Source organism: Delphinapterus leucas, chromosome X (assembly GCF_059928025.1).
Source record: "Delphinapterus leucas isolate spDelLeu-1000000601 "Yukka" chromosome X, BTC_Dleu_Yukka2, whole genome shotgun sequence".
Taxonomy (NCBI): Eukaryota; Metazoa; Chordata; class Mammalia; order Artiodactyla; family Monodontidae; genus Delphinapterus; species Delphinapterus leucas.
Genome location: NC_143150.1, coordinates 91,446,483 through 91,468,761, shown reverse-complemented (window position 1 = coordinate 91,468,761; position 22,279 = coordinate 91,446,483). Strand labels below are relative to the sequence as shown.

Sequence of the window (22,279 nt, the reverse complement as noted above, 5' to 3'; positions counted from 1 at the left end):
TTGGAAACTGAGAACCTAGGGCAAAACGACCTGTCTGCGGAGGTTGCACTCCCTGCAGCAGGACAGCCCCGCTGAGTCCTAAGAGGGGCGGGGCAGGGTTGGGGGTGGTGGTGGCGGTGAGTGCGTATGGGCCGACCGGGCCCGCCCCTGGGGGCTGGCGCAGGAGCCGGGCGTGGATTGGCTGTGTGCGTAAGTCGGCCTCTCTTCATAGGCCGCGCAGGGCTGCTCGCGGGACTTGGATTGGCTCCCAGGGCGCTGAGCGGTCATTGGCTGCGGTGGGTCGTCAAGGCGACTGAGAGGAAAAAGAGAAGGGGTTTTGGGCCTGGCCGGCGAACCGAGGCTGCGGGCGGCTTGGCGGTTCCGCGGGGTGGTGTCCGGACTGCTGCGGGACCCGGGCCCCCGGGGTTCACGCCACAACTCCAGGAGGTGCCTAAGCCAGCGCGCCGGCGAGGAGTAGTGGCTAGTGGGACCCCGCGGGCCGGGACCATGGGCTGCTTCTTCTCCAAGAGGCGGAAGGCTGAGAAGGAGTCGCAGCCGGAGGGCGAGGAGGAGCGGCCGAAGCAGTACAGCTGGGACCAGCGCGAGAAGGTAACCAACGTCACGTAGTGGCTGGTCTCAGCCTTCCCGAGCCCGCTCGGCAAGGGTCCCCAGCGGCCGGGCAGCGCTGAGGGGGCGGACCCAGCAGCTGCCGCTCTTGCGCGCTCGCTCTCTCCCGCGAGTAGTTGAAGTCGGAGTGAATGACTTTTGGGGGAGCAGTGAAATTCAGCGTCAGAGAGGGCTCCACGGAGGGCGGTGCAGCGCTGGAAGGGGCCCTAGAGCTCATTGTCCAGGCAGATGGACACTTCGGGCTTTCCCTTCTCTGTGCACCCTGCCCTCCGGTCCAAGGATGGACTCCAGGGAAGGAAGGAGAACCCGGAATGCCCCAAATCTCACATCTCGTTTCACTCGCAGCTCCGAGCGGGGTTTTGTCCAGTCCTCGAGTTACACATGGAACTGATCTCATCTCTTTCGCGGCTTGTGTTCTTTCTGTGGTGGTTTTCTCTTTTGTCTGCCCTAGCCAGTAAATCTCTTTGGTGCCTCCTGATATATTCCACTGATGAATTTTCTCAATGACGAAGTGGACCGTTTGACCTACAGCTTTGTATGACCTCCTCTTCCACTTACCCGAAAGGAATAATGAAAATGGAATCAGCCTTGGAATGTGTGTTAAGACCGTAAGATGAAAATAACCAGCATAAGCCAGGCAATATTTTACTGTTGCTTTCATGAATGAAAATGCCCTTATTTTTACTTTTCTATGTAGCCAGAAACGAAAAAGCTTTGAACACGCCCACTAGTCTTACACAAAGCGCACTTAGTCATAAATTTCATAATGCTTCCTGTTTCTACATAGTTCTCCATTTGTGTTTAGTAAAATACTTTGATCCATCAATTATTTTTCTCATCCAAATGAAAATAAAGACTTTTAAATGAGTTTTATGAACAGTTAACTCCTTGCTTAATAAACATATCTGTATCCATGACTACTTTATAGTAAATGTCTTACTAATGTTTTGATTTCATAGACCATCCCACATGATTTCCAGTCCCCAGCAGAATGTATTCACATAAACTCGGTTCTCCAAGTGTCAGATTTTAAAAATTGGACGCTTTTTACAGACTTCTCAGCCCCATCTTTCTGCCCCTGTTTCACAGGGTTGCATGGTCTGTTTATTAATTCTCTTTTATCCATACTTGATAGAAGCATTTTATAATGTAACAGTGGAAAATACTATATTTTCTGTCTGAAAACAACCCCTTTAAAAATTCTCCTGGACTATTAGAGAAAGAATTACCAGCTTACATTTTGAGACAGTGGAGATACCACATTTCCCAACATTGCTTTTTCTTTTAGAAATTTTTTCTTTTTCTTCTGGAATTACTAAGAATTCACTCTAGGGTACCTCTAATTTATGATAGCCTCCTAAATTTTATGTGATTTTAAAGATTTTTTTCTAGCTCCTTACCTCTCATGAGGTCAGTATGGGTAGTGCGCAAATGTTCTGTATTAGTCCAGTGATACTTTTACTGAGTTTAGCATGGTCTTGCTTGCTCCTAGAAGATTTTAATTGTACCTTAAAAAGAATGGGATGCAAATGCAGCCCAGAGAACATAAATGAGATACGTTGGATGTATATTAACAGAATGGTTTGTATTAAAAGCTTAGGTCTCTAATGTGATCATGGACTATAACATAAACAATTTTAAAGTTATATCAGACAATTACCATTCAACTTGTAAGACTTAGCTGTAAAAAAGAAAGTACAAAAAAAAAAAGAAAAGTGCATTGCCTGAAAAGTTTCCTTGCAACTTGGAAAAGTGGTGTTTAGATTTTTCCTTAGGTTGTGTAATCAGAGTATCTTTATTGAGAGGCACCCTCTGGGTTTTGGGTTTTGACTTGTGTAATTGGGTCAGTCTTAGGGGACTGAAGCTAGAAGAAATTGTCTCAATTAGAAAGAATGTTTGGGGACTCAGTGTTGTCATGACAACTGGTATACTGTAATCAACAGTGTAAGAAGCTCATTTTCTATTGCTGACTTGGGAAAAAAAAGCTTATTGTACAATTACTACATTGACATGATGAGAAATATTTTTGGATTGTAAGATCTGTGTTTAAATCATTTGGAAGGAAATGCTTTTATCCTTGTTATCTGTATGCTGCCTCCCATAACTAAGAAAATTGTTCAATATATATGTTCTCAAACACCAAGGAAAACTCAAAATTATAAGAATTATTATCCCTGCCCTTGAAGAGCTGACTGGCTTTTTTGAGTTAAAACAGGAAATATTTAAGTATCACGGGAAGATGAGTAGTATAGAAAAGTAGCTTTCATTTTCTAGTTATTCATACCAATACTCTTTCTAGACAATAGAAATGATGGCATAGGTATGAAAATTGTGATTTTGAGTATGGACAACACATCTGTGTCCATTCAGGTTCCTCAGTTATAAAATCAAACCTGTCTTGAGAAAGAGGGTTAGACAGTACTGGTCACCTCTGAGGATAGAACTTGGGCCAGAGATTGTGCAGGACAGAACCAGTCTCAGTATAAGGCAGATCATAATTCCCAGAGTTGTTCTTCAGTGGAAAGGGTGGCTTTGTGAAGAACTGATCTCCATGTTGGTCAAAACATTCAGGCAGAGGTTGGATGGACACCTACTAGGAAGAAGTGTCTGCATTGAGTAGGGGGCTAGATGCTGTTCTTAGCCTTTTAAGTACATGAGGTATTCTAGTTATCCATTGTTGCATACCAAACCACCCCAAAACTTAATGGCATAGAATAATGGCAAGTACTTATTTTGCTCACAACTCTGCAATTTGTGTAGGGCTTAGCTAGGTTGGCTCTTTGCTTTATCTGGCATCAGCTGCAGCAGCTTGACTGGGGGTTGGAGGATCTGCTTTCAATATGACTTAATCACAGAGCTGGCTGGCAAGTTGATGCTGGCTTTTGGCTGGAAGCTCAGCTGGGGCTAAGGGCCAGAGGCCTCTTCCTGTAGCCTGGGCTTCCCCACAGCGTGATGGCTGGGTTCCCAGGGCAAGTGTCCTAAGAGAGACTGGCAGAAGCTGCATGGCTTTTTCTAACTAGCCTCTTAAGTGATGTAGCATTACTTCTGCTATATTTTGTTGGTTGAGGCAATCACAGATGTCCACCTGCGTCCAAGGGGAGGGGACCTCTTGATGGGAGAAGTGTCAAACTTGTCGACATGTTTTAAATCCTTTACATAAAGTTGTTGCTGCTTAAAGGAAGTAACTAGCTCTTTGTTTATTCATTTTAAAATAGCTTTATTGAGATAAATTCATATGCCATACAGTTTACTAATTTAAAGTGTACAATTCAATAGTTTCAGCAAGTCCACAGGGTTATGTTACTATCACTATGATCTAATTTTAGAACTTTTTTATCCCTCACAAAAGAAACCCAGATCCATAAGTAGTTACTCCTCACTCCTCCTAGCCCCTAGAAACTACAGTTTTACTTTCTATCTCTATAGATTTGCTTATTTAGGACATTTATCAGTGGAATCATACAATATGTGGTCTTTTGTTACTTTCACTTAGTGTGTTTTTGAGATTCATCCATATTATCGCATATATCAGTAGTTTATTCCTTTTTATTGCTGAATGACATTAACAGAGTAGATATTTTATTTCATTTTATTTATAAATAAATTTTATTTTACTGTCCGTTTTGTTTATCCATTCATTAGTTGATGGACATTTGGCTTGTTTCCACTTTTTGGCCATTACAAATAATGCTGCTATGAATATTTGTGTACAAGCTTTTGTGTAGATATATGTTTTAATTTCTCTTCGATATATACTTAGGAGTGGAATTCCTGGGTCATATAGTAACTCTGTGGTTAACTTTGTGAGAATCTGCCTAACTGTTTTTCAAAGTGTCTGCACCATTTACATTTTCACCAGCAGTGTATGGGGGTTCCAATTTCTTCACTCATATAAAGTGGGAAAAGGGGAAAAGTGCATGGAGTGGAAAGTGTATGGGACTGGGGTTTTAATTTGCATTCTGCCCTGTACTATATCTCACTGGTCAAGTCATGTAGCTTTTCCAGCCCTCAATTTCCTAAGATCCCTTCCAGTTCTTTAATTCTTTGAGCATCTTAAGAGAAGAGGTAAGCATCAATAGAAGCATTCAGGCAAATCTGAATGAACAGAGAGAATGTGATAGGATGTAAAATTAGATTAAAAATCAATTAGATGATATGAAAAATCTTTTCTAATCCTAAAATTTCATAATTCTATTTTGTGGTTATATATTTAGCAACATGGTGTGTTATATAAATATAATACTTCACCTTCTCTTGTCATCAATGTATATAAGATCAAGGTACTGGTATTTGTTATTTTCACTCATGAAATTACCTTTCAGCTACATAGCTATGTTGCCTTGAAACTGACTTAACAATGTTTAAGTTTTAAATAATTTGTTTATTTTAATTGAAGTGTAATTTACATAATGTAAAATTTACCCTTTTGAAGTGTACAGTTCTATAAGTTTTGACAGACAAATACAGTCATGTAACTATCACCATAATCAAGATATAGAACAGTACCATCATCCCCCACAAATTTCCTCATGCTCCTTTGTAGTCAACTCTGCCTCCAGCCTCTGATCTGTTTTTTATCCCTATAGTTTTATCTTTTTGAGAATGTCCTATAAATGGAATCATGTAGTAGGTTACCTTTTGAGTCTGGCTTCTTTCACTTAGCATGACACATTTAAGATTCATCCATGTTGTTGCATGTATCAGGAGTTCCTTTTTATTGCTGAGTAGTAGTCCATTTTATGGATTTACCACATTTGTTTACCCATTCACCAGTTGAAGGACATTTAGGTTGTTTACAAATTCTGGTAATTATGAATAAAACTACCATAAACATTTGCATACAGGTTTTTGAATAAACATAAGCTTTCATTTCACTTGAGTGAATACCTAGGAGTAGGATTTCTGAGTCATATGGAAATTGTATATTAAACTTTATAAGAAAGTGCCAAACCCTTTTCCAAAGCAGCTGTGCTATTTTGCATTCCCGCCAGTAATGTATGAGAAATCCAGTTTCTCTGCATCCTCACCAGCACTTGGTATGGTCAGTTTTTAAAAAATTTTTAGCCATTCTAATAGGAGTGTAGTGGTATTTCATTGTGGCTTAATTTGCATTTCCCTAATGACTAATTATTTGTGGAGCATTTTTCCATGTACTTATTTGCCATCTGTATATTTTCTTTGGTGAAGTGTTTATTAAAACCTTTTGCCCATTTTTTTTACTGGGTTATTTGTTTTCTTATTATTGAGTTTTGAGAGTTTTTTATATATCCTGGATACAAGTCCCTTGTCTTGTGGTCTTGCAAATATTTTTTTCCCAAATAATGACTTGTCTTCTCTTAATAGTGTCTTTTTTTTTTTAAAGATTCACATTTTATTTATTGTTTTTTTGCTACACAGCGTGTGGGATCTTAGCTCCCCAACCAGGGATCGAACCCACACCCCCTGCAGTGGAAACTTGGAGTCTTAACCACTGGACCGCCAGGGAAGTCCCTTAATAGTGCCTTTTGAAGAACAAGTTTTCAAAATTTAGATAAAAGTCCAATTTTCAGTTTTTTCTTTTATGGATTATGTTTTTGGTTTCACATCTAGGAAATCTTTGCCTAACCAAGATTACAAACGTTTTCTCCTCTGTTTTCTTCTAGAAGTTTTAGACTTTTTGGTTTTATATTTAGGTTCTATGATCCATTTTGAGTTAATTGTTAAATATGATACAAGGTATGGGAGATTCCTTATTTTATTTTTTACATATAGATGTCTAATTGTTCCAGCACCATTTGTTGAAAAGATTATCCTTTCTCTGTTGAACTGCCTTTGCACCTTTGTCAATATATACATAAGTCTGTTTTTGAATTCTGTTCCATTGATTTATTCACCTAGTAAACATTGGTTTCTGTTTGAATATGGTTGAATACGAAGAAGCAGCCAAGAGAATATACTTAGGAGCCAGACTGCCTAGGTCTGAGACTCAGCTCAAGCATTTACTATGTGACCTTGGGTAAGTTATTTAGCCTCTGGGTGCCTCAATTTTCTCATCTGTAAAATAGAGATAATTATAGTATACAACCCTCATAGGGGTTTTTATGAGGATTGAGTGAATGATTATAAAGCACTTAGAATGGTGCCTGGTGCCTATATAGTGCTCCTTATTACTCCTGAGGAGTATTTTGAACTTCTACCTTATTTTGAACTTCTACCCAGACCAGATTTCCATTAAAACTAACAAATGCCATTATTTCATCTTAGATTATCACTATGGAAGTTTAACTGTGGAGGTGAATTTTAATGAAAAATTTGCATAACTGCTCAGTGAAAGAATAAGATGTTCACTTTTGTTTTCTGTTAGGAAAATAATACTTACCTAAGTTTATTAGCTATATCAGGTGAATTCCAACTCCTGAAATGTTTCTTTGATTTTTGAGAGTATATCCACTACCTTTCAAGGATTGTAGTTAGAAATATGACCTAAACTAAGCTCACTTCATAAGTGATTCTTGTGAAAAAGTAGTTTAAAAACTTCACCTTTCGTGTTTGTGATTTTGGGCACTTTGAGAACTAGTAACTTTTGCAAAATTATTATGGTACTAAGCTTCAAGTTTTTTATTGTCACTTTTTGTTTTGAAGAGCTTTCAGGAATTGTTGAGAAAGTAAGTACAGCAATGTAAATCCTAAGTTTCTCCTTTGTAGTTCATAATGATAGTCCAAATAATTTTATACTATAGAACTCTTTAGTTATAGGATTAATTTCACCCAGTGAACTACAAGAACTGAGGTGTTTAGATAAAATATGTAGAGCAGTAAATCACATTTAATTCCTCAGCATTGGCAGCAGTTATGGACTGAATGTTTGTGGTTCCCCACCACGCCCCACCCCGCAGCCACCTCCAAATTCATATGTTGAAACCCTAACTCCCAGTGTGGTTCTGTTTGGAGATGGGGCCTGTAAGGAAGTAATTAAGATTAAATGAGGTCATGACGATGAGGCCTTGATCTGATAGGATTAGTGTCCTTATATGAAGAGGCATCAGAAAGCTTGCCATGCACCCACCCAGGAAAGACCATGTGAGGATAATTCAAGAAGGCAACCATCTGCAGGACAAGAAGAGAGGTATCACTAGAAGCCAACCACAATGGCACCTTGATTTTGTACTTCCCAGCCTCTAGAACTGTGAGAAATAAGTTTCTGTTGTTTAAGCTACCCAGTCTGTATTATTTTGTTATGGTAGCCAGTCTTGGTCTGTTCAGCCCATTGTAACAAGATACCATAGACTGGGTGGCTTAAACAACAGAAATTTATTTCTCACAGTTCTGGAGGCTGGGAAGTCCAAGATCAAGGTACCAACAGATCCAGTGTCTGGTGTCAGAGATAAATACAGCTGGACATTAGTTAAAGCAGTGAAAACAGATTTTTGTTCAGTAACTACTGACGGGGGAAGGAGCTGAGCTCCATTCTGATTTGTGCAGAGGTGACTTAAGCCATTTAAGGAAGAATGAGGGAGCGGGGAGAGCAGGGACTCAGTAGAGTCAGAGAAGTGAAAAATTACAAAGTTGGTCTGTGTAAATAAGATTAGGTCAGTCGTGTTAGCTGGCAATTTTATTGATTGATTGATTGATTGATTGATTGATTGATTGCGGTATGCGGGCCTCTCACTGTTGTGGCCTCTCCCATTGCGGAGCACAGGCTCCGGACGCGCAGGCTCAGCGGCCACGGCTCACGGGCCCAGCTGCTCCGCGACATGTGGGATCTTCCCGGACTGGAGCATGAACCCGCGTCCCCTGCATCAGCAGGCGGACTCTCAACCACTGCGCCACCAGGGAAGCCCCTAGCTGGCAATTTTAGAAGTTAGGATCTTATCCTCCCACAGAGACTGGTAAACAGAGGCCCTGTCCTTCCTAATAATTACATTTCATAGGAATGGATCTCAGGTCCTTGAGAAGGACACTTCTCATTAGTAAGAGATACAGTCACAATTGTAAGCCCTTTTTAGTAAATGCTTTAAGACAGGGAGGTCAGTGGCCTATCATCAGATGTTGGCTAGAACAAATAGTAAAATTTCCTGCAGAGTTGAGCTTCCTCAGGCAGGCATTTTAATGGGGACCTGGGGTCATTCTAGGGACAAAGCCTTGTGCTAGTAGAAGCCATGCTAGAGTTTGGTCAAGTCTGTTAGTGCAGGGATTTGGACGAACTTGCAGTGTGCCAAGAGTTCTGCAGTTCTTACTGGTGAAAGCCTGCTTCCTACTTGTAGTCAGCCGCCTTCTTGCCATGTGCTCACGTGGCCTTTCCTTGGTGCCTGCCTGCATGGAGAGAGAGATCTCTTCTTATAAGGACACTAATCCCATCATGAGGGCCCCTCCCTCATGACCTCATCTAAATCTAATTACCTCCAAAAGTCCCCACCTCCAAATGCCATCACATTGGGGGGTTAGAGCTTCAACATATGAATTTTGAGAGGACACAAACATTCAGTCCATAACACAGCCCAAGCAGACTAAGACAGCAGCTCAGTAATTTTAAAGTTAAGAATAGATTTTCTTTCTGCATTTGCAACAGGTCTCAACTACAACTACTAATATAGTACTAATTATAATATATTATAATTAATATAGTTGAAATTTCTGTTTAATACTGTACATTTATAATATATATCATTTCCCATGCCAAAAAAATTAGCTGAATTCCTTTAAGTAAGAAGTATTAACTTTTATTTTTTATCTTTATCCGAACAGTGGTTTGTTTCCTATTTAATTCGGAGATAAATATGCTTGCAAACTTTTGAACTTGCTGTCTGTGTCTTAGGCAAAGATAATTTGGCCAGAATCTTGAAGCCCAAATCAATTCTCCAGGAAAATACATACAAAATTTTACGTAAAATTTTTAAGGAGTTTCTGGTACAGTGAGAGAAACCATAAACTGAAGCTTGAAGATTCCCCTTGCTCATTGAGTTTGAGGCCTTGGTAGAGACAGGCCAACTCCTGGACTCCTTTTCCAAAAAACCTATTGGTGGCACTCTAGATCATCTCACTCCCACTGTGGGAGGTAGACTGGTGCTGAGAAGACAAGCTGAAGAAGACCAGAGAACGTTTTTTATCCTCCTTAAGGCCTAAAGCAGAACCAACTTAAACCACTCTTGCATGTTCCTGAGTCGATCAAGATCCCATTAGCCTACTCCATGACCACATTCCCATCCCCTTCCACTGGCTTTACCAAGTGGAAGGCAGCCTCAGCCTCCTTTTACTGCAGGTAGGGACAGAAGAGTATGTAAAATGGAGAGACCCAGGACTGACATTAAAAGGAGTGCCTCTGCCTGGCTTTGTGTATAATTATCTTCCTACTCAGAAGTTGGCCAACTTGAACAGTGACCTAAGTGAATGTCCCTAAAAATACATTTCAGAGTCTGTCTTCTTTGGGGATGAAGTAGAGAGATGGGGTGTGGAGAAGTGTATAATCATCAATCTCAGTTACACTTCATATTTGTTAAGAGATACCTGGAGACCACCTACTTCTGCTTATACTCTGAGGTAATGAAGATTAAGTAGTTAAAATGGGTTCAGTAAGTATGTGTGCAGGGCCTCTGTGGTGCCAGGCACTGTTCTAAGTGCTGGGGAAAACGGGTGAACAAAACAGATAATCCCTTCGCTCATGTAGTTTATGTTCTAATGGAGGGCAGCGGGGAGACTGACAATAAATACAGTTCATATATAGTGTGATAAAAAGAAGCTAAGTGCTTTGGAGAAAAATAAAGAAGGGTAAAGGGGTAATATTATTGGAGGAGGTGTTTCTGTTTTAAATAGATTGGTTATAGGATTCAAGTCCAAAGTTTTAGGTACATAAGGGGATGTAGATTGGTATTTAATGTAATGTAGGTACTCAGAAAAAGGAGAGCAGGCTTCTGGTTGAGGGAACTGGAAAGCGTCACAGGAAAAGTGTGACAGGTGGGCAAGTATAAGAACTAGGAGAGAGCCTTCTGGGTAAAGGAGAATCAGAGGGCATAGACAAGTTACAGCAAGTGTGTCAGATCTACTGAAGAATAAAGTTCCCATAGGAGGGTGATAGGAGTTAGGACTAAAATGTGAGTTGATATCATATAGTAGTGACTTACATTGAAAGGTTTTCTAATAATGAACCATTTTTACACTACCTGCGACAAATCCAACTTGGTTGTGGTGCTTTCTCTTCTTCTAGGATTGATTTAATTGACAATTTTTTCAAAACATCTATAGGCATGAGTGAAATGGACCTAAAATTTTCTTTTGTTATGTCTTTGTTTTTCTTATTTCTTGCTGGACAGACTAGTAGCATGAATTAGGACTGTTGCTTCTTTTTCTATTGTCTTTAAAGGTTTGCATAAAACTGGGATGAATAAAACTAGAATCTGCTTATAAAACCATCAGAGTCTTGTGTTTTCTTTGTGGGAACACTTTAGCCACTGCTTCTATTTCTTTATTAGTAATAGCTTTTTATTTAAGCTTTTAACTTCTTCTCAACTTCGCTGTGGTAAGTTATTTTTTAAGAGATGCATTCATTTCATGGACAAAATGTTTTTTAACTTGTTGGTATATAGTTGTTGTTATTCTCTCTCTCTCTTTTTTTTTTTTTTTGCGGTACGCGGGCCTCTCACTGTTGTGGCCTCTCCCGTTGTGGAGCACAGGCTCCGGACGCGCAGGCTCAGCGGCCATGGCTCATGGGCCCAGCCGCTCCACGGCATGTGGGATCTTCCCAGACCGGGGCACAAACCCGTGTCCCCTGCATTGGCAGGCGGACTCTCAACCACTGCGCCACCAGGGAAGCCCTATTCTCTTTTTAACTTCTACTTTATTTATAATTCTATGCCCTTTTCTTTCATACTGTTTTTGTTCTTATTCTCTTGATCATTCATACCAGAAGTTTGCCTCATTTTTGGTTTTGTTTGTTTGTTTCTTTGTTTTTTTGTTTTGGCCATGCTGCGCAGCTAGCGGGATATTAGTTCCCTGACCAGGGATCGAACCCATGCCACCTGCAGTGGAAGCATGGAGCCCTAACCACTGGTGCACCAGGGAATTCCCAATTTTTAGTTTTTTCCCACCCAAAAAAACCTATTTGGGGCTTTGCTGATGTTTTCTATTGTATATTTGAATTCTAAATCATTAACCTCTCCATTATTTTTATCTTTTTTCCTTCTACTACAGAAAGTAGGTTTATTCTACTATTTATTGTCTAATATCTTAAGATGGACATTTAACTCATTAATTTGAGAGTTTTTATTGTAGCTATTTAAGTACCATTTTTTCTGCATTCCGTAGCTGGTGTTTTAACATTTATTCCTAAGTATTTTTAGGTTTTGATTATGATTTCTTTAAACCTTGAGTTACTTAGCACTGTGGGTTTTTTTTCTTTACATCTTTATTGGGGTACAGTTGCTTTACAATGGTGTGTTAGTTTCTGCTTTGTAACAAAGTGAATTAGTTATACATATACATATGTCCCCATATCTCTTCCGTCTTGCGTCTCCCTCCCTCCCACCCTCACTATCCCACCCCTCCAGGCGGTCACAAAGCACCGGGCTGATCTCCCGGTGCTATGCGGCTGCTTCCCACTAGCTATCTACCTTACGTTTGGTAGTGTATATATGTCCATGCATCTCTCTCGCTTTGTCACAGCTCACCCTTCCCCCTCCCCATATCCTCAACTCCATTCTCTAGTAGGTCTGTCTTTATTCCTGTCTTACCCCTAGGTTCTTCATGACATTTTTTTCTTAAATTCCATATATATGTGTTAGCATACGGTATTTGTCTTTCTCTTTCTGAGCTACTTCACTCTGTATGACAGACTCTAGGTCTATCCACCTCATTACAAATAGCTCAATTTCGTTTCTTTTTATGGCTGAGTAATATTCCATTGTATATATGTGCCACATCTTCTTTATCCATTCCTCTGCTGATGGACACTTAGGTTGTTTCCATCTCCGGGCTATTGTAAATAGAGCTGCAATGAATATTGGGGTGCATGTGTCTTTTAGAATTATGGTTTTCTCTGGGTATATGCCCAGTAGTGGGATTGCTGGGTCATATGGTAGTTCAATTTGTAGTTATTTAAGGAACCTCCATACTGTTCTCCATAGTGGCTGTACCAATTCACATTCCCACCAGCAGTGCAAGAGTGTTCCCTTTTCTCCACACCCTCTCCAGCATTTATTGTTTCTAGATTTTTTGATGATAGCCATTCTGACTGGTGTGAGATGATATCTCATTGTAGTTTTGATTTGCATTTCTCTAATGATTAATGATGTTGAGCATTCTTTCATGTGTTTGTTGGCAGTCTGTATATCTTCTTTGGAGAAATGTCTATTTAGGTCTTGGCCGATTTTTGGATTGGGTGGTTTGCTTTTTTGTTTTTGAGCTGTATGAGCTGCTTGTAAATTTTGGAAATTAATCCTTTGTCAGTTGCTTCATTTGCAAATATTTCCTCCCATTCTGAGGGTTGTCTTTTGGTCTTGTTTATGGTTTCCTTTGCTGTGCAAAACCTTAGAAGTCTCATTAGGTCCCATTTGTTTATTTTTGTTTTTATTTCCATTTCTCTAGGAGCTGGGTCAAAAATGATCTTGCAGTGATTTATGTCATAGAGTGTTCTGCCTATGTTTTCCTCTAAGAGTTTGATAGTTTCTGCCCTTACATTTAGGTCTTTAATCCATTTTGAGCTTATTTTTGTGTATGGTGTTAGGGAGTGATCTAATCTCATACTTTTACATGTACCTGTCCAGTTTTCCCAGCACCACTTATTGAAGAGGCTGTCCTTTCTCCACTGTACATTCCTACCTCCTTTATCAAAGATAAGGTGACCATATGTGCGTGGATTTATCTCTGGGCTTTCTATCCTGTTCCATTGATCTATATTTCTGTTTCTGTGCCAGTACCATACTGTCTTGATTACTGTAGCTTTGTAGTATAGTCTGAAGTCAGGGAGCCTGATTCCTCCAGCTCCGGTTTTTGTTCTCAAGATTGCTTTGGCTATTCTTGGTCTTTTGTGTTTCCATACAAATTGTGAAATTTTTTCTTCCAGTTCTGAGAAAAATGCCAGTGGTAGTTTGATAGGGATTGCGTTGAATCTGTAGATTGCTTTGGGTAGTAGAGTCATTTTCACAATGTTGATTCTTCCAATCCAAGAACATGGTATATCTCTCCATCTATTTGTATCATCTTTAATTTCTTTCATCAGTGTCTTATAATTTTCTGCATACAGGTCTTTTGTCTGTTTAGGTAGGTTTATTCCTAGATATTTTATTCTTTTTGTTGCAATGGTAAATGGGAGTGTTTTCTTGATTTCACTTTCAGGTTTTTCATCATTAGTGTATAGGAATGCCAGAGATTTCTGTGCATTAATTTTGTATCCTGCTACTTTACCAAATTCATTGATTAGCTCTAGTAGTTTTCTGGTAGCATCTTTAGGATTCTCTATGTGTAGTATCATGTCATCTGCAAACAGTGACAGCTTTACTTCTTCTTTTCCGATTTGGATTCCTTTTATTTCCTTTTCTTTTCTGATTGCTGGGGCTAAAACTTCCAAAACTATGTTGAATAAGAGTGGTGAGAGTGGGCAACCTTGTCTTGTTGCTGATCTTAGTGGAAATGCTTTCAGTTTTTCACTATTAATGTGCTGTTGGATTCTGTTTGCTAGTATTTTGTTGAGGATTTTTGCATCTGTGTTCATCAGTGATATTGGCCTGTAGTTTTCTTTCTTTGTGACATCCTTGTCTGCTTTTGGTATCAGGGTGATGGTGGCCTCGTAGAATGAGTTTGAGAGTGTTCCTCCCACTGCTATATTTTGGAAGAGTTTGAGAAGGATAGGTGTTAGCTCTTCTCTAAATGGTTGATAGAATTCACCTGTGAATCCATCTGGTCCTGGGCTTTTGTTTGTTGAAAGATTTTTAATCAGCGTTTCAATTTCAGTGCTTGTGATTGGTCTGTTCATATTTTCTCTTTCTTCCTGATTCAGCCTTGGCAGGTTGTGTGTTTCTAAGAATTTGTCCATTTCTTCCAGGTTGTCCATTTAATTTCCATAGAGTAGTTTGTAGTAATCTCTCATGATCTTTTGTATTTCTGCAGTGTCAGTTGTTACTTCTCCTATTTCATTTCTAATTCTATTGATTTGAGTCTTCTCCGTGTTTTTCTTGATGAGTCTGGCTAATGGTTTATCTATTTTGTTTATCTTCTCAAAGAACCAGCTTTTAGTTTTATTGATCTTTGCTAGCGTTTCCTTCATTTCCTTTTCATTTATTTCTGATCTGATTTTATGATTTCTTTCCTTCTGCTAACTTTGGAGTTTTTTTGTTCTTCTTTCTCTAATTGCTTTAGGTGTAAGGTTAGGTTGTTTTTTTTAGTTTTGTTTTGTTTTTGTGGTATGTGGGCCTCTCACTGTTGTGGCCTCTCCTGTTGTGGAGCACAGGCTCCAGATGCGCAGGCTCAGCGGCCATGGCTCACCGGCCCAGCCGCTCCGCGGCATGTGGGATCCTCCCAGACCGGGGCACGAACCCGTGTCCCCTGCATCAGCAGGCGGACCCTCAACCACTGCGCCACCAGGGAAGCCCGGTTAGGTTGTTTATTCGAGATGTTTCCTGTTTCTTAAGGTGGGCTTGTACTGCTATAAACTTCCCTCTTAGGACTGCTTTAGCTGAATCCCATAGGTTTTGGGTCGTCGTGTCTCCATTGTCATTTGTTTCTAGGTATTTTTTGATTTCCTCTTTCATTTCTTCAGTGATCACTTCGTTATTAAGTAGTGTATTGTTTAGCCTCCATGTGTTTGTATTGTTTACAGATCTTTTCCTGTAATTGATATCTAGTCTCATAACATTGTGGTCAGAAAAGATACTTGATACAATTTCAATTTTCTTAAGTTTACCAAGGCTTGATTTGTGACCCAAGATATGATCTATCCTGGAGAATGTTCCATGAGCACTTGAGAAAAATGTGTATTCTGTTTTTGGATGGAGTGTCCTATAAATATCAATTAAGTCCATCTTGTTTAATGTATCATTTAAAGCTTGTGTTTCCTTACTTAGTTTCATTTTGGATGATCTGTCCATTGGTGAAAGTGGGGTGTTAAAGTCCCCTACTATGAATGTGTTACTGTCAATTTCCCCTTTTATGGCTGTTAGTATTTGCCTTTTGTATTGAGGTGCATAAATATTTACAATTGTTATATCTTCTTCTTGGATCGATCCCTTGATCATTATGTAGTGTCCTTCTTTGTCTCTTCTAATAGTCTTTATTTTAAAGTCTATTTTTTCTGATATGAGAATTGCTACTCCATATTTCTTTTGGTTTCCACTTGCATGGAATATCTTTTTCCATCCCCTTACTTTCAGTCTGTATGTGTCTCTAGGTCTGAAGTGGGTCTCTTGCAGACAGCATATATATGGGTCTTGTTTTTGTATCCATTCAGCCAATCTGTGTCTTTTGGTGGGAGCATTTAGTCCATTTATGTTTAAGGTAATTATCGATATGTATGTTCCTATTCCCATTTTCTAAATTGTTTTGGGTTCGTTATTGTAGGTCTTTTCCTTCTCTTGTGTTTCTTGCCTAGAGAAGTTCCTTTAGCATTTGTTCTAAAGCTGGTTTGGTGGTGCTGAACTCTCTCAGCTTTTGCTTGTCTGTAAAGGTTTTAATTTCTCCATCAAATCTGAATGAGATCCTTGCTGGGTAGTGTAATCTTGGTTGCAGGTTTTTCTCCTTCATCACTTTAAATATGTCCTGCCACTCCCTTCTGGTTTGCAGAGTTTCTGCTGAAAGATCAGCTGTTAACCTTATGGGGATTCCCTTGTGTGTTATTTGTTGTTTTTCCCTTGCTGCTTTTAATATGCTTTCTTTGTATTTAATTTTTGACAGTTTGATTAATATGTGTCCTGGCGTATTTCTCCTTGGATTTATCCTGTATGGGACTCTCTGTGCTTCCTGCACTTGATTAACTATTTCCTTTCCCATATTAGGGAAGTTTTCAACTATAATCTCTTCAAATATTTTCTCAGTCCCTTTCTTTTTCTCTTCTTCTAGAACCCCTATAATTCGAATGTTGGTGCGTTTAATGTTGTCCCAGAGGCCTCTGAGACTGTCCTCAGTTCTTTTCATTCTTTTTTCTTTATTCTGCTCTGCAGTAGTTATTTCCACTATTTTATCTTCCAGGTCACTTATCCTTTCTTCTGCCACAGTTATTCTGCTATTGATCCCATCTAGAGTATTTTTCATTTCATTTATTGTGTTGTTCATCGTTGTTTGTTTCATCTTTAGTTCTTTGAGGTCCTTGTTAAATGTTTCTTGCATTTTTTCCATTCTATTTCCAAGATTTTGGATCATCTTTACTATCATTATTCTGAATTCTTTTTCAGGTAGACTGCCTATTTCCTCTTCATTTTTTAGGTCTGGTGGGTTTTTATCTTGCTCCTTCATCTGCGGTGTGTTTTTCTGTCTTCTCATTTTGCTTATCTTACTGTGTTTGGGGTCTCCTTTTTGCAGGCTGCAGGTTCGTAGTTCCCGTTGTTTTTGGTGTCTGTCCCCAGTGGCTAAGGTTGGTTCAGTGGGTTGTGTAGGCTTCCTGGTGGGGGGGACTAGTGCCTGTGTTCTGGTGGATGAGGCTGGATCTTGTCTCTCTGGTGGGCAGGTCCACGTCTGGTGGTGTGTTTTGGGGTGTCTGTGGCCTTATTATGATTTTAGGCAGCCTCTCTGCTAATGGGTGGGGTTATGTTCCTCTTTTGCTAGTTGTTTGGCATAAGGTGTCCAGCACTGTAGCTTGCTGATCCTTGAGTGAAGCTTGGTGCTGCTGTTGAGATGGAGATCTCTGGGAGATTTTCTCCGTTTGATATTATGTGGAGCTGGGAGGTCTCTTGTTGGCCAGTGTCCTGAAGTTGGCTCTCCCACCTCAGAGGCACAGCACTGATTCCTGGCTGCAGCACCAAGAGCCTTTCATCCACACGGCTCAGAGTAAAAGGGAGAAAAAGTAGAGAGGAAGAATTAGTAGAAGTAGGAAGAAAGAAAGAAAGAAAGGAAGGAAGGAAGGAAGGGAGGAAGGAAGAAAGAAAGAAAGAAGAAAGGAAGGAAAGAAGTAAAGGAGGGAGGGAGGGAGGGACAGTGGGAGGAAGGAGGGAAGGAAGGAAAAAATAAAGAAGATAAAGTAAAATAAAATAAAGTAAAATATAAAGTTATTAAAGTAAAAAATAATTATTAAAAAAATTAAAAACAACAAAAAATGGACGGATAGATCCTTAGGACAAATGGTGGAAGCAAAGCTATACAGACAAAATCTCTTACAGAAGCATACACATACACACTCACAAAAAGGGGAAAAGGGGAAAAAATCATAAATCCTGCTCTCAAAGTTCACCTCCTCAATTTGGGATGATTCGTTGTCTAAAGGAGGGAAGGAAGGAAAGAAAGAAGATAAAGTAAAATAAAATAAAGTTATTAAAATTAATTATGAAAAAAAATTTTTAAAAAACGGACGGATAGAACCCTAGGACAAATGGTGGAAGCAAAGCTATACAGACAAAATCTCACACAGAAGCATACACATACACACTCACAAAAAGAGGAAAAGGGGAAAAAATCATAAATCCTGCTCTCAAAGTCCACCTCCTCAATCATCAAGTTGATTGTGGAGCTTTAATCCGCTGCTTCTGAGGCTGCTGGGAGATATTTCCCTTTCTCTTCTTTGTTCTCACAGCTCCCAGGAGCTCAGCTTTGGATTTGGTCCCGCCTCTGCGTATAGGTCGCCGGAGGGCGTCTGTTCTTCACTCAGACAGGACATGGTTAAAGGAGCCGCTGATTTGGGGGCTCTGGCTCACTCAGGCCGCGGGGAGGGAGGGGCACAGAGTGCGGGGCGAGCCTGCGGCGGCAGAGGCTGGCATGACGTTGCACCAGCCTGAGGCGCGCCGTGCATTCTCCCGGGGAAGTTGTTCCTGGATCCCAGGACCCTGGCAGTGGCGGGCTGCACAGACTCCCCGGAAGGGGGGTGTGGATAGTGACCTGTGCTTGCACACAGGCTTTTTGATGGCGGCAGCAGCAGTCTTAGCATCTCCTGCCAGTCTCTGGGGTCCGCGCTTTTAGCCGCGGCTCGTGCCCGTCTCTGGAGCTCCTTTAAGCAGCGCTCTTAATCCCCTCTCCTCGCGCACCAGGAAACAAAGAGGGAAGAAAAAGTCTCTTGCCTCTTCGGCAGCTCCAGACCTTTTCCTGGACTTCCTCTTGGCTAGCTGTGGTGCACTAACCCCTTCAGGCTCTGTTCACGTCGCCAACCCCAGTCCTCTGCCGGTGCTCGGACCAAAGCCCGAGCCTCAGCTCCCAGCCCCGCCCGCCCTGGCGGGTGAGCAGACAAGCCTCTCGGACTGGTGAGTGCCGGTCGGCACCGATCCTCTGTGTGGGAATCTCTCCGCTTTGCCCTCCGCACCCCTTTTGCTGTGCCCTCCTCTGTGGCCCCGAAGCTTTCCCCCCTCCGCCACCCACAGTCTCCGCCCGTGAAGGGGCTCCTAGTGTGTGGAAACCTTTCCTCCTTCACAGCTCCTTCCCACTGGTGCAGGTCCCGTCCCTATTCTTTTGTCTCTGTTTTTTCTTTTTTTCTTTTGCCTTTCCCAGGTACGTGGGGAGTTTCTTGCCTTTTGGGAAGTCTGAGGTCTTCTGACAGCATTCAGTAGGTGTTCTGTAGGAGTTGTTCCACGTGTAGATGTATTTCTGGTGTATCTGTGGGGAGGAAGGTGATCTCTGCGTCTTACTCTTCCGCCATCTTCCCCTCGTCCAGCACTGTGTTTTTAAAATTTTCAAATAGGCAAGGATTTTTTAAAGTATCTTTTTTTATTAACTTCTAATTTAATTGCATCTTGGTCGCATATAATAATCTGTAAGTTATCTATTATTTAAAATTTGTTGAGGCTTTCTTTATGATCTAGTACTAGTACATGATTTTTTAAAAAATCCTTCAATGTGTGCTTGAGAAAAAATGTGAGTATACTCTACTAGTTGTGTGCAGAACTCAAACTTATTCATTGTGTGGTTTGGATTGCCTAGATCCTTGTCGATTTTTTTTTTTTTTTGGTTCACTTGACCAATCAATACTTGAGAAGCAGCATTAGAAGAAACTCCTTAGATTTTAATTTGCCAGTTCTGAGGATTTGGAGAGGTCCTGAACCACTGTCAAAATTAATCCCCACCCATTTTTCTCAGCTCTTCGCCAGCACAGGGTTTCTGCCCTGCCCGGAATTTGCTCCCAGGGAAATCTGGACCAGAGGTCTGAGTCCTAGCAGGTGTATGGGAAGCATTGTTGTCTCAAGATTTGGGAAGGGGAGAAGCAATAGAAGAAATCTGAGTTTCCTTTTCTGTTTTCTGTTCCCACACCCACCACAGGGGTGTCTCATAGTTTCCCCTTTCCTTGGTGGTTTTCTTACTTGGTCCATTTGAGATTGATCTTGGATAATTGGGAGCCAGCCACTATGCTAGTTCAGTATCTTGATAGAGCCCAAACTGGAACACTATACCTTTATATATGTGTGTCACCTGTAAAATCCTAGAAATGGAATAGCTTGAACACCTCTTCCCACATTAAACCTGTGCTGCCTCTTATATTTTCTTTTTCTTTTTTCTTTTTTTTTTTTTTTTTTTGGTGTGTGGCACTACCAACATCCAATCACATAAACCAGAGCAGTGTTTCTTCAAACCTGTGGGTGGGATAATAGAAAATATTTGGGGTTTAACACAAAATAAGGGTAAGTATTATTTTGTGAAACTTTTCTTTCATTGGTATGTGTACATGTACAAATACTCATAAATACGTGTACTGGGCTGTGCTGGAGAATGTACTAATGTGAATTGTAGTCAAAAAGGTTGAAAAATACTGGACTAGATAACTAGGAATCATTTTTGACCCATCCTTCTGCCTTACCTCCTACAGCCATTGAATTACTAAATCGTCTGATTCTCCTTCCTCAGTATTTCTCAAATTCATTCCATCTTCCTCTTCCCTGCTAACCACTACTCTAGTTCCAGCCCTTTCTGGATGACTGCAACCGCCTCTCCGATTCACACGCCACTTGTCATTATTCTTACCAGAACAATCTTCCTAAAATGTAAATTTTGCTTATTTAAATCATTCTGTGGTACCCCTTTGTCCACGGAGAACTTCCAAGCTTCATAACATGGCCCCTGCCTACCTCTCCAGCTTCATTTGCTCCCATTGCAGTATCACTGGTAACACCAAACCATGTTCACTTTTCCTCACACTCCCTGAAGAGTTTTATTTCATTCTTTCACTTTTGCCTGATATGGGAAGGGAGGATCCTTTACTCCTACCCCTTTTACCTGGTGAACTTCAGCTTATTCATTCTCACTTTGCACAGGAAGTCTTACACCCCTACCTCCCCTGTGCCTGGTGTCCCTCCTCTGTATTTCCAGAATATTCTGAGCATCTCTCATTACACAGCCAGGTGGTTTTAAAATCATTTGTTTAGGTTAGTGTTCACTTCTTTTATGGAAAGAGCTGGTCATATGCATTTTGGTGCTTAAAACAATGTCTGGCTCCTATTGGGTGTTCAAATGGCTGAATGTCTGAATGAAGATCTAGAAAGTTAAAGTGCCTTTTTAATTCATGTTGCTCATAGGTGACAAAATTGAGACTAGAAAACTGTAACATCTATATTTTTGATCACTCTGCTACAGTTACTATTGATGACTGTACTAACTGTGTCTTTTATTGCTCATGCTACAGACCAATACTACTTCTAGTACATTGTGTAAAACTGACGAGTACAACATTTGTTGTGTAATGCTGAATAAGTCACTTTAAGCTAGTTTGCTAACGATTAAGATGATTAAATTATCCTTTGTAAATAATCAAGTTTTTGCGTACCGTACCTATGGGAGCCTGTTTCTGGTACATGAATAGTTTTGTATGAAATTTAATATTCACAAAGAGGTTAAGACAGTGCAAGTAGATTTAAAAGTAATTTAGAAAAATAAAAATGGTCTTTTAATGACTATATTTTGAGAGGTCAGCTAAAATTTAAAAAATAATGTAAGACACACTGTGTAAAAGATTCTGTGAGCTTTAGTTTAAAATGCCTAAAGATGGAAATGGTGAAATTTGAAAATTTTACATTGTAGGAGTAGCTCAGTAAACGTTTCAATCAAATTTGTAGATGCAAATTCTGACATATAGTGATTCTTGGGCCTTCAGGTGCTTCCATTTTCTGTAGCATATTGCAGAAATCAGTCAGGGTTTAGAAACTAAGACCTAGGCATCAATTTATGGAAAGATAGAGAAACATATTCCTATCTGGGTGTATTTCCAAGTTTAGAAGTTTTAAAGACGCAGAAGTTTTTTAAAAGTGAAGCATCAGAAAAAGAAAAGGCTCAAAGCTGAAATATTCCTTAATATCATCCAGTATGCTGTGTGTATGTATGAGAATTTCCCCAATTGTTTCCAAAATGTACTTTTACAGTTGATATGTTAAAACAGGATCCAACAATGTCCACACATCATTTGGTTGGTATGTCCTGAGTCTTTCTTTATCTATAACAGTTTCCTCTCCCTTTCTTCCCCCCATGCCTTTTATGTATTTATTTTAAAAAAGTTTTTTGTCCTGCTCATTTTCTTATTATGTCGCAAAGTCAGTAAGAGTTGGAACATATTATTTTAGCAATAAAAATCGTTCCTGACTCCCAATAGACA

At 40.1% G+C, this 22,279-nt stretch overlaps 1 protein-coding gene across 1 annotated transcript in view; it reads left to right on the top strand.

The window, feature by feature from the left end:
* Positions 1-311: 311 nt before the first annotated feature.
* The window catches only part of RP2 (RP2 activator of ARL3 GTPase), a 54,086-nt gene continuing 32,118 nt past the window's right edge, over positions 312-22,279 (top strand). The window contains exon 1 of the mRNA XM_022556369.2: positions 312-588. Within this exon, the coding sequence (XP_022412077.1) occupies positions 487-588 (102 nt within the window). The 5' untranslated portion in view covers positions 312-486. The remainder of the gene's footprint in view (positions 589-22,279) is intronic.